This window comes from Callorhinus ursinus, unplaced genomic scaffold, assembly GCF_003265705.2.
Source record: "Callorhinus ursinus isolate GAN/ISIS: 27379988/994484 unplaced genomic scaffold, GSC_fseal_2.0 scaffold34, whole genome shotgun sequence".
Classification (NCBI taxonomy): domain Eukaryota; kingdom Metazoa; phylum Chordata; class Mammalia; order Carnivora; family Otariidae; genus Callorhinus; species Callorhinus ursinus.
The window spans coordinates 4,856,007-4,870,163 of record NW_027397096.1 but is presented as its reverse complement, the minus strand read 5'-3'; the positions used below and the strand labels follow the sequence as shown (position 1 = coordinate 4,870,163).

General features: G+C 51.7%; 1 protein-coding gene across 5 annotated transcripts in view; it reads left to right on the top strand.

The window, feature by feature from the left end:
• The window catches only part of KSR1 (kinase suppressor of ras 1), a 145,403-nt gene that overhangs the window by 122,301 nt on the left and 8,945 nt on the right, over positions 1 to 14,157 (top strand). For all 5 annotated transcript variants that reach the window (XM_073879384.1, XM_025851469.2, XM_073879381.1 and 2 more), the window contains 7 exons: positions 441 to 495; positions 1,362 to 1,410; positions 2,451 to 2,830; positions 5,027 to 5,123; positions 8,101 to 8,234; positions 8,923 to 9,054; positions 10,199 to 10,334. In XM_073879384.1, coding sequence (XP_073735485.1) covers positions 441 to 495; positions 1,362 to 1,410; positions 2,451 to 2,830; positions 5,027 to 5,123; positions 8,101 to 8,234; positions 8,923 to 9,054; positions 10,199 to 10,334 — 983 coding nt within the window. The remainder of the gene's footprint in view (positions 1 to 440; positions 496 to 1,361; positions 1,411 to 2,450; positions 2,831 to 5,026; positions 5,124 to 8,100; positions 8,235 to 8,922; positions 9,055 to 10,198; positions 10,335 to 14,157) is intronic.

Sequence of the window (14,157 nt, the reverse complement as noted above, 5' to 3'; positions counted from 1 at the left end):
CCCTGCCCTGGGCCTCTGCTGGCCTGAGCCCCCCACAGTCTCACTGCTTTCAAGGGCTGTTGTAACCAGCTACCGCCTCTGAGCAGAACCCCCCACGTCCAGTCAATAATATCCAGTTTGCTTTTACCACGTGCTCCTAGGGGGCAGTTTGGCTGCCGGGGAATGGGGTTCACTGGAGAATCTCAACCTCCTCCCTCACCTGGAGGCCCTTCCCAGCACCCAGCTGTGTGGGCAAAACCAAGCGCTGTGAAGGTTGCGTCCGTGTCCCATTTGAGGAGTGGCAGTGGCCCGGTGAACAGGGACGCGGCCCTGTGAGGGGCTGGCCGCTTGGGGAGGAGCCACTCCACTGGCTGGGCCGGCTTCACAAGCACTGTGTCCTTTGGGGGAGGGGGTGGAGGAAGGGAGTCTCAGGCCTTGTGTTTGCTTTTTGTTTCCTCTAGACATTTCAGCATTTCCACAGGCAGTCCCATCCCCTGATGCGGCGGACGGCACCCGGTAGGCCTCCCTGTGCTGTGTTCTCTTTCTTTTCCATGGGGACTTGTTAAAGCTTGACCTGCACCCCTGGCCACCTCCCACCCCGCCTTTGTGTGTCTGACCTCCTGCTCTGGACGCTGCCGTGTACCTGGGCCAGCCGGGCGGGATCCTCCTTGGGCTAATTGAACTCGCCCGGAGGGTTTTCTTAGCCTCCTGTGGGTGTACTCCGCATGGGGAGGGATATGTGTGAACCTGGGGCAGTCTTATGACCCAGGAGAGGTGCGCAAAGGCTCGGAGCTAGAGACACCTACTAAAAATAGCTCCTGTTTACGGAGCCCCTTCCCCGTGTCTGGCTCTGCTGAGCCCTCGACTCCCGTTTCCTCACATAGTTCTCAGCCTGGTGAAGGTGGGTATCGAAGTAGGTGTCATCCTTAATGTGCGGAGGCAGATCATGACCCACCGAGAGGTTAAGAAATTACCTGAAGTCACACAGCTAGGAGGTGACAGAGCGGGTTCTCAAGTAGAAGTTCAAGTCCCATGTGTGTGTGTGTGTGTGTGTGTGTGTGTGTGTGTGTGTTCATTCAGAACCCTGTGCGCCGGGCATCAGATTTGAAAGGGCCTTGGTGGTTCCTGCGCACCCCTCATTCCCCACCACCCTCAGGTTAGTCTGAAGAAGGCCGAGGCCAGAGAAGGGAAATGGGGTTTGGTCTCTAGCCTCCTGTCCGTTTCTATGGCATCCATACTGCCTTTCCCGCAGGCAGGGGGGGTCACAGTTAGGATGAGGGCCCAGGAGCCCTCTCTCAGACCTCACCTGGGAGTCCTCTGCCTAGCTGAGAACAGAGTGGCCCACACTCAGGGTCTCCCTGACACACTGTTTTGATTCTTAGGCTCGACAACCAGCCAAAAGCAGACGTGTTGGAGGATCATGACGTGGAGGTGAGTGAGGATGACGCGCAGCCCGGAGACCCTGCCTTCTCTCTCCTCTCCTCCTTGTCTTCAGCACACACACAGGGGTGTGGGGAGCGTGTGGGTGCCAGGCCCTGGCAAGGGCCATCTTAGGAGCCCACTGCGGCAGGTGCCTAGCAGGGAGGAATGATGAGGAATGCAACGAAGCAGGCTTCTTTTTGGTTTTTTATCTTTGAAGCTAAAGTAAGCTCTCAACTCTCATGCTTCCCACCCTAGCCCGCGGCACCCCCAGGCCCAGCGTGGGAGACTCTAGTTCAGTCCGTCTGGGGTGGGGCCAGGCATCTGTATGATGTCAGAGCCCCCCAAATGATTCTGATCGTAGCCAGGCCCAAGAACCACTGTCTTAATCCTTGAACCAAAGTGTCAGCTGAGCCTGCGTCCCTGGCCATGCAGTGTGGCTTAGAATTGTGTTTTTTTTTTAAAGATTTTTATTATTTGAGAGAGAGAGAGAGAGAGAGAATGGTAGAGAGAGCATGAGAGGGAAGAAGGTCAGAGGGAGAAGCAGACTCCCTGCTGAGCAGGGAGCCCGATGCGGGACTCGATCCCGGGACTCCAGGATCATGACCTGAGCCGAAGGCAGTCGCTTAACCAACTGAGCCACCCAGGCTTAGAATGTTAACTGACTGCTTCACTCCTGCCTGGAGGACAGTCAGAAACCCAGTTTAAACAAGGGAATGCCCAGAAAGGATAAATGCGGTCAAATTCGTCTATGCCAGGGGGATGTTACTGCTTTTTCCCAGCGATTAGATGTCATTCATCAGTCGATCTTGGAGCGTTCTCGGGAAGAAGGGCCTCAGGGCCCCCCTGGGCCATGCACCATGTTTTGTTGGTGAGGACATCGAGGCCCCATGGGGCTAAGTGACCTGCCCAGTGTCCACGGCAAGCCAGTGCAGAGCTGCAACGAGAACCTGGGCCTCCTGACCCCATGCCTCTCTCCTGGGGCTCTGGGGAGGGCGAGTTGGCTGACCCCAGGCCCTCTGCCCCTCTTTCTGCCTTCCCCCTCCTTCCAGGCCGAGGAGCCGGAGACCGGCAAGTCAGACGCAGAGGGTGACGACGACGAGGTGGACGATCTGCCCAGCTCCCGCCGGCCCTGGCGGGGCCCCATCTCTCGCAAGGCCAGCCAGACCAGTGTGTACCTGCAGGAGTGGGACATCCCTTTTGAGCAAGTGGAGCTGGGCGAGCCCATCGGGCAGGGCCGCTGGGGCCGGGTACACCGCGGCCGCTGGCATGGCGAGGTGGCCATCCGCCTGCTGGAGATGGACGGCCACAACCAGGACCACCTGAAGCTGTTCAAGAAGGAGGTGATGAACTACCGGCAGACGAGACACGAGAATGTGGTGCTCTTCATGGGGGCCTGCATGAACCCGCCCCACCTGGCCATCATTACCAGGTAACCGAGCCCCTGCCCGCCCCCACCCTTTCCCCGGGGGCCCCGTTGTTTGCGAGGATGCTCTGGAGGACCAAGGTGGCGAGAAGAGAACCAAAATGGGGTATAATTTCCCCATCAGATAACCCGTGGCCATGAACAAATAAACAAAATGATGCCTAAGGATAGAGGGAGTCAAAGGTTCCAGAAAGGTGCAGAGTGAAAACCAGTCCCCTTCCATCCCAACTGGGTGCTTCTCCCTCAAGGTGGATACTGTGACAGATCCTTATCGTGCCTTCTGTTTAAACACAGAAGTTTGTATATACTCATGTTTTTTAAACGATTCCTTTGTAAGAATTAGCACAGGCCCTCCTGGTTCGCACCTGCTTTCCCCAGGTTGAGTGCAGGTCTGAGGCCAGCCACGGTCTTTAACGCCCACCCAGCGTTCCTGGCACATCGTTGACCCCAGCAGTGTGCTCGTAAATGTGGAACCACCAGTTTCTGGGTGGTGAGGAGGGAAGCCCTAGTTTGTGGCATCTCTTCATTCCTGTGGTATAAATAAATACTCTTCCCACAGCTGATTTCAAGCTACCAGCATGAATCACTGAAAGTGGCCCGGGCTCTGGGTTCTCTCTCTGGCTGATCACAGGTCGCCCCCAGTTTATTTAGCCAGTCCTCTTTTGTTGGGCACTTTGCCGTAATGACCATGTTTATTTCTCTGTGTAGGTGACTTTCTGGGAGGGTATGTGCTAAGTGAGAGTATACGCATGTGATGCTCTGACATATACTGTCTGTTTCTACTCCAGAAAGTGCTCACCGATGTGTCCCGCCCCCCCCCCACCAACTTTGGTGTGTGACTGCCCATCCCCCCAGCACCGGGGGTGTGAGGCTGAAACATTTTGGCCCATGGCATTCAAAAAGTTGGTGGGTGTTTACTTTTACAGTCAGGAACAGCAATAAGAGGTTAGTGGAGATATTTTGGAATATACATGGAGGTTTCAAGAAGAAACTAGGAATCACTTGAGTCCTATCCGCCAAGAGCCCCCTCATTAATATTCTGACGACATTCCCTGTAGCCAGACCCTGTACTTTGGAAGAATCTTCCCCCCCCCCAAACAAACTGCATTTACTAAGTAAAAATTTCCCTTTTGCCTGTTTATCAGAGACATAAAGCAGAACCACCAGAATTCCTGAGCAGTGTGATACCGCCCAGGTTGCCACATCAAGGGGACCAAATGCCAGCCCAAAGCCCGACAACGTGATGCTTTAGGTTACACCAGCTCAGCAACTCCCAGGGTCCCAGCCTCCAGCGCTGTCCGTCCATTCATCTGTCCGTCTCTCTTCACCTGGGGCTCTGAGAACCTGAGTCTGCTTAAAGGGAATACATAGATCAAAATAGCAAAACGTTCATTACCAAAAAAATTCACGTTTTAGGATATGTTGAGGGGATTCGAAAACAGACAAGGAACCATCAGCCAATATCCCAGACCCCTCAGCCAGTTCTCAAAGTGTCTGAGGCTCCAAGAATCCTATCTCCTTGGAGAGGTTTCCTAAAACCAGGCCCTTCATTAGATGCCTTCCTGAACTTCTCCCGGGAATAGGAAATGAGCCATACATTCTCTCTGGGTCCTTGCTCACCCGGGTTTTAGGAGTCCTTGCAGGGGGAGGCCCAAAAACTTGAACCTGTTGTCCAGTAATCACTGACACCTCGTGATGCCACCCCCTCCTACACACGCCTCTACTGTAATGAAATCTCTGTGATCAGAGAACAGTAAAAATGATCATGAGAATCATTATGGAGAGCCCCAAATTTTGTCTGCTTACAGTCCTAAAAGACCAGCTTCTTTGCTGAGTTTGAGGAGGCCTGTTTCTGCCTCGAATCCTCCAAGGCTGGGCTGCTCTGGGTTGCCAGGAACCTTGGTGAACTGGGTTTCCTGTTCTGGGGTGGGCAGGCCCGGAGCCACAGGGAGCGGGGTGTGTGTGTGTGTGTGTGTGTGTGTGTGTGTGTGTGTGATTTTGCACACTCAGGCCAGGCCCAAGAAGGAATGAGTGTTGGGCTTGGTGGAGAACAGGGATTCTGGTGCCCACGGTCCCAGGGACAGAGAGAGCCTTCCGGAGGCCGGGGGCACAACTCTCTCCACAGCTCCTCTCAGGCTTCCGAGGGGTGGGGTTCGGCTGCACCGGCCCCACCCCTCAGCCTGACCCCACCACTCTCAACAGCTTCTGCAAGGGGCGGACGTTGCACTCATTTGTGAGGGACCCCAAGACATCTCTGGACATCAACAAGACCAGACAGATTGCCCAGGAGATCATCAAGGTAAAGGGTTACCCACTTGGTTCCAGGGTTCCTGGCCATCCCCCTGCTTCATCTCATCTCTGAGCTGGGGCCCTCGGGGGTAGGACCCCATCTCCTTCCCTCTGTCTGTGCCTCACCTGCTCAGAACCAGGAGCTAGGCACCTAGTCTGTGATGACGGATGAGTTGGTTGGGGAGGAATACAGGAGGCTTTAAAGACACGTGGCCTGAGTTCGAACCTTGGTCACACCAGTTGTGTGACTTTGGGCAGGTCATTCAGTCTCTGAGCCTTGGCCTGCTCCCCGCAAGACGGGAATTCCAACGTAGCCTCCCCCATTGGATTGGCACAAGAGCAGAATGGGGTAGTCCGCTGAGAGCACGTTGAGGCCGGGGCCTGGCACGCAGGGAGAGGCTGCTAGAACTGATTAAGGGCGGGGTGAAAGCGCACACGCATTCTGCCTTCAAGGATCCAAATCCAGGTTGCATGAGGACTGGCCCTCAGGCAGCCTTTTTTCTTTCTTTCATCTTTTTTTTAAAGGAGTGAAACACAAATGAAAGAAAAGCTTCTTTATAAGTTGCTTTCTTTAGCACCAAGCAGGCTTGGGTAAAAGCCAGACTGCTGCTGGGTCGGGGTTTCTCTTTTCTTGTTTTTGTGGAAAAGCTTGCTCTTACCAGCTCCCCCCAACTCCCTGTTCCCTGCCTCCTCCCCTGCCTCCACCCTTACCTTTCCTTTTTCTCCCTCCCCCCTTCCATCCATTGTGTGTGTGTGTGTGTGTGTAGTAAGGAAAACACAAAAATCACAGTGACTTTCATGAGCAAACCAAGATTTCCACGTCACCAGGTGGCTGAATTAATGAATTAAACTTTTAAAGCCTCAAAATTAAAAGAGCACATTTATGCCTTCATCTGCGGTAAGTCTCATTTCAGAGGAGCTGGAGGGAGCTGCTGAGTGTCACACCTGCTTCATAGTGTCCCCCAAACTCGTTGGGCCCTGCTCCCCTCTGTCTCCCCTGCTCTGCCCTCCTCCCTTAATTTAGTTTTGTCTCCTTATGGTCAGAACACTGGGGAGTCTGTGTCTGCTTGCTGACTGGCTGAGGTCAGATGGATGAGCTATCTGGAAGTTTCTAGGGGCAGACTAGAAAAGCTGCTCAGAGATTTCAGAACTGCAGAGCCAGAAGCTCCCTCTCTGCTGGCTTGTTTGGTTTTCCTCTTGCAGAAAAGCTGTCCCCTGCCCCCTTCCGCTGGAACCTTCTAAGCCACTTCCTTTTGTACTCATCTTTGGTGTTTTGAGGTTCAAAATACAATAACAGGGTCCTGAACTTGATCTAGGTTTGTGATTTGGGGGCCAGTCTGGAGACACTGTGAAATTGTGAAATTGTGGGAAGGGCGGGGCGTCTGTTCCAGACCTGGGCACTTAAGTCTCTCTCTCTTTTTTTAAAAGATTTTATTTATTTATTTGACAGAGCCACAGCGAGAGAGGGAACACAAGCAGGGGGAGCCGGAGAGGGAGAAGCAGGCTTCCCGCTGAGCAGGGAGCCCAGTGCGGGACTCGATCTCAGGACCCTGGGATCATGACCTGAGCCAAAGGCAGACGCTTAATGACTGAGCCACCCAGGTGCCCCCATCTTATCTCTTGAAGCTGGCTTTTTGAGGCAGCTCTCTTATAAACAAGGCTCAGAGGGGACAGCAGCTTGTCCTCAGTCATACAGCTGGTCCCCGTTCAGACCACGTTGGGGTCTTGGGCCACTGAGGAAGGCTTGTACCGTGGTTTGATTTGGAAGATGGGCAGATATTCTAGGAATGAGCTTCTTGCATTCAGGGTGGAGTTTTGGCAAGGAGCGAGTCACTCTTTCCTAGAGCCCTCTGCTTCCACGGCAGGGGGACAGCAGACCCAAAGCCCTCCCCATTGAGCGCCTGTGTAAATTCTTCTCTGACGCTCTCCAGACCCCCTCAGACTGAGCTCTGGCCTCAGCTGAGTTCTGTCTGATTCTGCCTCACGGCTCATTCTTTCTACTTCTAAATGTGGTTTCTTGTTTACCATTTTACTTCTCACCCCAAGATACCTTGAAAGCCGCCGAAGGGCTCTTCATAGAGTGTGAAGTGCCCTCAGCGTGGGAGGCTGGGAGGTGGCTTTACACGGGCCTCTTTCTGAGCTGGCGGGGAATGCCGTGTCAGTGGTGGCTTCCCGCCCCCATTCCCAAGGGCATCTGGGTACATGGGAGTCTTGGGTTTCATGAAGACAGCTTGGCCTTGGACGAGACTGTGCTTGTGTCAGGTCACCCACATCCCATACACCTGGCCAGTGTTCACTTCCAAATCGAGGAGTGGTTAGAAATCCTCCAGCCCCGCCCCTTTCCCTTGGTAGATGAGGAAATAGGCTCAGAAGTCCAGTGTCCAAGGCCCCACACTGAACTAGAACCTGAGCCGAGATGGAATGTGGATTCTGGACATAGGTAGTAGTCGAGGACTCCCTCTACCCCAGCACAGATATTAGGACCACCTGAATTCAGGGACTCCGTCTGTGGGAATTCCTCTCTGCTCCCCACCCTGAGCCCTTGCCCAGCCTGAGGGTAGAGGCTTGTTGTACAAAGCCTGATCGAGACCCTGTAGATCACTCAATTCCTGTATGACTTAACACGGGGGGGGGGGTCATCGCTCTTTATATACTTCCTGCCCCCCCCCAGCTCCCCACCCGTAATCCACACTTCACACCTGAGCCAAGTATACGGTGCCTATTGGACAGCATGGTGACATGGACTAGCCTGGAATCAAACCTCAGCAATGCTGCTTAACTGCTGTGTGGCCTGGGGCAAGTGACTTCTCCTCTCTGAGGCTTGGTTTCCTTGTCTGTACAATGGAGATCATCCTACTGCATAGGATTTTGAAGATTACTTGAGCTGACTTGGGTAGGGCATCCAGCTCATGGCCCAGCCCGGGTGGACGCTGAATCATTGTCCCTCATCTTCCCGCCCTGCTGACGTGAGGCTTGCTGTTTTCCAGGGCATGGGCTATCTACATGCCAAGGGCATTGTGCACAAAGACCTCAAATCCAAGAACGTCTTCTATGACAATGGCAAAGTGGTCATCACAGACTTCGGGCTGTTTGGCATCTCAGGCGTGGTCCGAGAGGGCCGGTAAGTTGGCTTTGGGTGTCCGCTCAGAACAGGGCGGGGCTGGGCAGTGCCAGCCAGGCCTGGAGATACAGCTCTTCCTGTCCGTTGCTGAGGGGCAGCCCTCCCTGCAGGAAAGGTCAGGTTCACTGAGGTCCTGTGGTTCTGGTCCAGAATCAGGTTTGGGTGATGGGGGGGTCCCTCGCACATAGCACTTCATTCTCAGGCTGACCCCCATAAGAGGCTGGGTCCCCACTGGCTTGGGAAATGGGCAGATATTCTAGGAATGACCTAGGGTTCACAACCCCCGTCAGGAAGAGGTGATGAGGAAGAGCATCAGGTTTTATTTCCCCAAATCTTGAAGGGTGGGAGTAGGGAGAAAGGCTTCTCTCCAAGAATCTGGGAGGACCCCCTGGAGGGAGAGTGGCAGTCTGGCTGGAGACCGAGCCCCAGGCCAGGTTGTAAGATACACAGGCAGACGGATTTCCTGGGATGGAGAATCCACTCCCTGCTAATACCGGTTACTGGTCCGTTTTCCTGGAAGAAGCTGGTTATCCCTCTTCCCCCGGTGCCTCTGCCAGTGCAGATATGCAAGCTGTTTTCTGGGCCACGCACGGGTGGTAGGCTGGCCCTGGGGCATAGGTGTGCTAGGCAGCCTCTTTGCTGCCGGCTGAAAGGCCCCGTGCCCTTGCCCTGGCTTCTTGGCCTCCAGGCGTGAGAACCAGCTGAAGCTGTCCCATGACTGGCTCTGCTACCTGGCCCCGGAGATCGTCCGCGAGATGACCCCCGGGAAGGACGAAGACCAGCTGCCGTTCTCCAAAGCTGCTGACATCTATGCGTTTGGGTGAGGCGGCCCCTGACGTCCCCCTTCCTGCGGCTCGAAGGCCAAGTGTGTCCAGAAGAAGGGGTCCTGCCGGCGGGGGGGGGGGGGGGGGGGGGATTGTTGTGCTCTGAGTCCTGGCTCTGCCGCTTGTTGGCTAAGGGGCCACATCCTTGACTTCCTCTTCCCCCACGGTAAAAGGCAGAGAATTACAGTACCTCCTGTAAGGTTGCTTCACGAGGACTGAGGAGGCTTAGGTGTCAGTCACTGACAGTCACACCTTCACTAAGGTGACTAAGGTGTCAGTCTCACCCAGTGTCCCATGAGGACGGTGACCAGAGCTCAGCATTCTCCCTCTGGGAGAACCGGGGGTCCTGCCAGCCTGCCTCTAGTGCCCCACAAAGCTGACCAAAAGAAAAATAGAATGGAAATATAACGTGAGCCAGATACAGAATTTAAAGTTTGCTCCCAGCCACACTAGAAAAAGAAAAACAGATGAAATCTGTTGTACTAATGTGTCTCATGCAGTAGATCCCAAATGTGATCTTTGCAACATGTCATCAAAACAAAAAATTAAGGAGTTATTTTACTCCCACAAAGTTTCCAGCATCTGGTGAGTATGTTATACCCACAGCACCCCGCAGGTCCACTTTCCACGTGTCCGTTGCTCAGTAGCCCCACGTGGCTAGTGGCCCCAGCACTGGACGGTGGGGGGCTAAGGGAGAAGGCCAAGATGAGCCAGGGAAGGTGAGGGAGCTTGGAGAGGCTGAGTGAGGGCCTCACCCTGTAATCTCGGGGTACCTTCCCTTGGGGTAGTCTCTTCTCCTGACGTGGGTGCTTGCACTGGGCTTGGTATTTGTTACTCCTCAAACAACCTTGGATGTAGGCATGAGCCCCACTGAGGTTCGACAGGATCTCTGTTCAGAGCCTGTGCAGCCTCAGACTTCCCACCACAAGAGGTGCTTTGGCCCATGGGTCTGCTTGTACCTGGGAGGAGCCACCAGGATTCTGTCACGGTATTTCTGGAAGCCTGGTCGGTGGGGAAAGCTGGAGGAGGATCCTGGATGCACTGGCTGGGTTCCCGGCACGGTGGCAGCAGGAGCCCCCCTGGGCGCATGAGCTGGGCCGGGTGGTTCAGCAGCTCACGCCGTGCGGGCGGTCCCCACAGGACTGTTTGGTATGAACTGCAAGCAAGAGACTGGCCCTTTAAGAACCAAGCTGCAGAGGCCTTGATCTGGCAGATTGGAAGCGGAGAGGGTATGAAGCGTGTCCTGGCCTCCATCAGCCTGGGGAAGGAAGTCACTGTGAGTAGCCACCTGTTCCTGGGGAAGAAGGGCTGGGGGTTGGGGGGCGGGCACACGGCAGGTATGCCCTTCTTCATTCACTCACCTGAGAAATGGGGCCTGAAGGCAGAAGTATGCCAGGCGGGCCTCTTTGCTGTGCCCTTTATTACCCAACTATTTTTCTTTAGAAAAGCCATTGTCTTAAAAGATAAAAAAAGACTGGAAAGAAATAACGGTCATGGTTTTAATTGAGTTATGAGCTGAAAAAGATAGTAGGGCCCTGTATGTTACTTACGTGAAAGGATATGATAAAATCCTCCCGCACCGAACACAAACGGGGTTTCACTGTGGCATCAAATGAATCCCTCTCCAAAGTGTTCTTCTCAACTGTTCAGGAGCAAATCGAAGTTTCCACAGCGTATTTGTCAAAATGCCAGATGGTAACACAGGTGCGGACCTCCTGCTTCCGAATACCATTGATGCTTTCTCTGCACTGCAGTTTATAAGTCTCCTGGCCCCAGCACAGTGGTACAAGGAACCCAGAGCTCCATGTTTTCAATGCAGTCAACCATCCCCATGTTAGTCAGACAGGAGTGGAACGAATAGGCACCAGCCCGGATGTGAATAAGCTCCAGGCAGTATCTGGGTGGCCTAGCACTGGGAGTGCCTGGAGGGACCACCCAGTGTGGGTGCAGCTGAACTCTTAACTGGGCTGTGAGCTTCTTGCTGAAGCCAGGGACAGTGCCGGTAGAATCACCGTGTGCAAACGGGGACGGGCACGGTGAGGAGGGCACCTGATCTTCCTTCGGGACCTGACAGATTTTCATATTTTCCTCCTTTGACTGTTAGCAAGCCTTCAGGGCGTCTTTGGAAGGCTCATTTATGACATGCCCGGGGCGCTTTATTCCTCAGTAGGACCTGCCATCTGGTTGAAGTGCAAACTGCCTGTACAGTTTGCTCCTCCAAGAATGACACCAGAATGCTGATCTGTAGCACCAACACCAGGCTCTTCTTTGGCCAATTAATAGCATCTCATCTGGGCTGTTGAGCAAGGCAAGTGGGTGATGAGTGCCACCCTGGTGCTCTTGGCCTCCATCTTTTCCCTGGCACAGCCCTGGACCCCTTAGGGGGCTAGTGGTAGGAAAGGTTTGGGTTCCTGGCTATTGAGTCGTTCAGATAGCAGCTAAAGCAGCTACTACCTTCCAGGTTTGTTTTGTTTTTAAGATTTATTTATTTGAGAGAAGGGAGAGAGCGTGAGTGGGGCAGGGGGCTGGGGGGGGTGGCGGTGATTCAGAGGGAGAGAGAATCCCAAACAGATTCCACGCTCAGTGCAGAGCCCGACATGGGGCTCCATCCCACGACCCCGAGATCATGACCTGGGCCAAAATCAAGAGCCAGACACTTAACTGGCTGAGCCACTTAATTTTTTTAAATACATATCTTTTTTAACAAAATCAGGATCTTAACACATAGCTGATTTTTTAAATCATGACCTTTTTTCCACGTGGTCTTTTGTTATGCTTATTACCTCAAATCATTGGCAAATTCTTGTTTTTAAGCCTGTCTACCCTTGTGTCCTCTGGCTTACACCCTCATGTAACTACTTCTCTGTTGTTGGACATTTAGGTTATTTCCAATTTTTACCCATTACAATAAAGTCATGAGGGACACCTTTGTATAAACCAGAGTGTGCCTAAATATTTGTTTTATCTGAAAGAAAAAATACCAAGTTGCTTTCCTGGCAGCAATCTGTTCTATCTCTGCACACTTAGAGTCTTAGCACATAGAGTGGTCGGTGCAGTCTTCGAGAGGGGGAAGGCCCAGAGCGGAGTATAGAGCCCACCAGAGGCAAGGGAGTCAGAGTGCAACGCTGGCTACAAATCAGAATCATCTGGGAGCTTTTAAAAATATCAGGATCAGGGCCTCCACCAGAGAGAAAGATTTAATTGGCTTGGGTTGGGGCTAAGATTATAATTAACTTTTTTAATCTTTCATGTTCTGTTCTGGAAGGATTTCTTACAGTGTGGGGTTATGGGTCCTTTGAAGCCTCTTAAGAATAGATTAGGGCCAGGGAGCAGGGAAGTAGGGACAAAGAGAAAATGTTCCAGCAGTCAGCTTCTGGTTCATGAAAGTTGACTTTCCTATCTGCTCTTTTTTTTTTTTTTTTTTTTTTTGAAACATTGCCATTGGAGGGTAGGGAGGGTGTAGGTCAATGGCAATAAAAAGTGATTTTGAATCATAGTTAAAAGCAGGGAGTGGCTTCTGGGAGGCACCTTTCTCTGCCCCTCCAGCCACACTGCTGTAAGTTCACCACCAAGTTTCTGTGCCATGGCATCCACAGTGAGTAGTGTGCACAGGATGACACCAAGAGGCCGGAATGCTTCTTAATGAAAACCAGCAGTCCCCTACCTTAGGTCACTCTCCAAAAGATCAGCTTCTTGTTCCAGCAGCTTTTCACTCCCTGTCCCTTTGCCCCTTCTTCTCTGCTCAACTTCCATCAGCTTTCCCTTTATCCTTTTATTAAGATTGATTTTGTGTTGACATGATTAAATCATCCATGCTGTGTCTATAGATTGAGACTAAAAGACAGCAAATGTGTGTGTGCTGTTATCATAGATTGTAGTTGCCATTAGCGGCTGATTAAGCAGTTCACTACATTTTCTTCTTTGTGGGTCCATCTCTTTTCTTTCATTCTGTCAGTTACTCAAGAGGCTCACAATTTTGTTAGCTTCACATGTGGACCGTGGTTTTCTTGTGCAGCTTTAGGTTTTTCCTGTAGTTTCTAATTGTCTTTCTTTTTTTCTTGCCAAGAATGGTCACAAGCACCACCTTTACCATATTCCTGAGGTCTTGCAGCTCCTACGTACTGCTTATGGAATGGAATTTGTTCCATTCTTTTCAGGGCCCACGGATTTCTTGTAATATGGATACTGGAATTATTTAGGCCTACTGTAGTGCTGTCATCCTTCCATTTCTTTTCATTCATCCCTGGTTCAGTTCTAGAATTTCTTGTATCTCATGTCTTCCCATCTCTTTATTTGCATTCCAGCAAAATGAGAGTGAACCCTAAAGGAACTCCCTCCCAGTGGGTGCATAGGAGATCATCTTTGAATCCTTACATGCCTAAACAAGTCCTGATTTTGTTTTCACACCAAGAGGTTCACAATAATCTTCTCTAAGAACATGAAATTTTTGCTCTGCTGTCTACTAAGTGTCCAGTGCATTGCTGAAAAAGCTGATATTAATCTTAATTCTCAATCTTTTGTAGATGCCCTATTTTATTCTCTCTGGGAACATCTAGGATCTTCTCTTTATCCTTGTTACATTGAAATTTCATTAAAATATGCCCTAGAATAAGTTTATTTTTCTTGGTTTGATACTCTTTTTTGATACCCTTCACTGGGCCTTTTCAGATAAAGATTCCAGTTTCTCTCAAAAGTTTCTGGGAAATTTTCTTTTATTATGTCTCTATTATATAGCTTCCTGCCCTGTAGTTCCTTTGTTTTCTCTTGTGGAAACTCCCATTGGACAGAATTTGGTTCTTAGTGAGCTTCTGTGTCTTTTACCTTCTTTAATGTTTTCTCTTCCCTGCCTAAAATTGAGATTGCCATTGGAGGGTAGGGAGGGTGTAGGTCAGGGAATTTGTAGGTCTGGGGAATTTCTAGGATTTTATCTGCCAGTATTCCTAACTAATGTTTTGTTTCAGAAGTTGTATTATTAATTTCAATCTCTTCCTTATTTGTTGGTATGTTTTTCATTGCACCCTGATCTTGTTTTATGGATAGAGTAGCTTCTATACACACACACACACACACACACACACACACACACACACACACACACA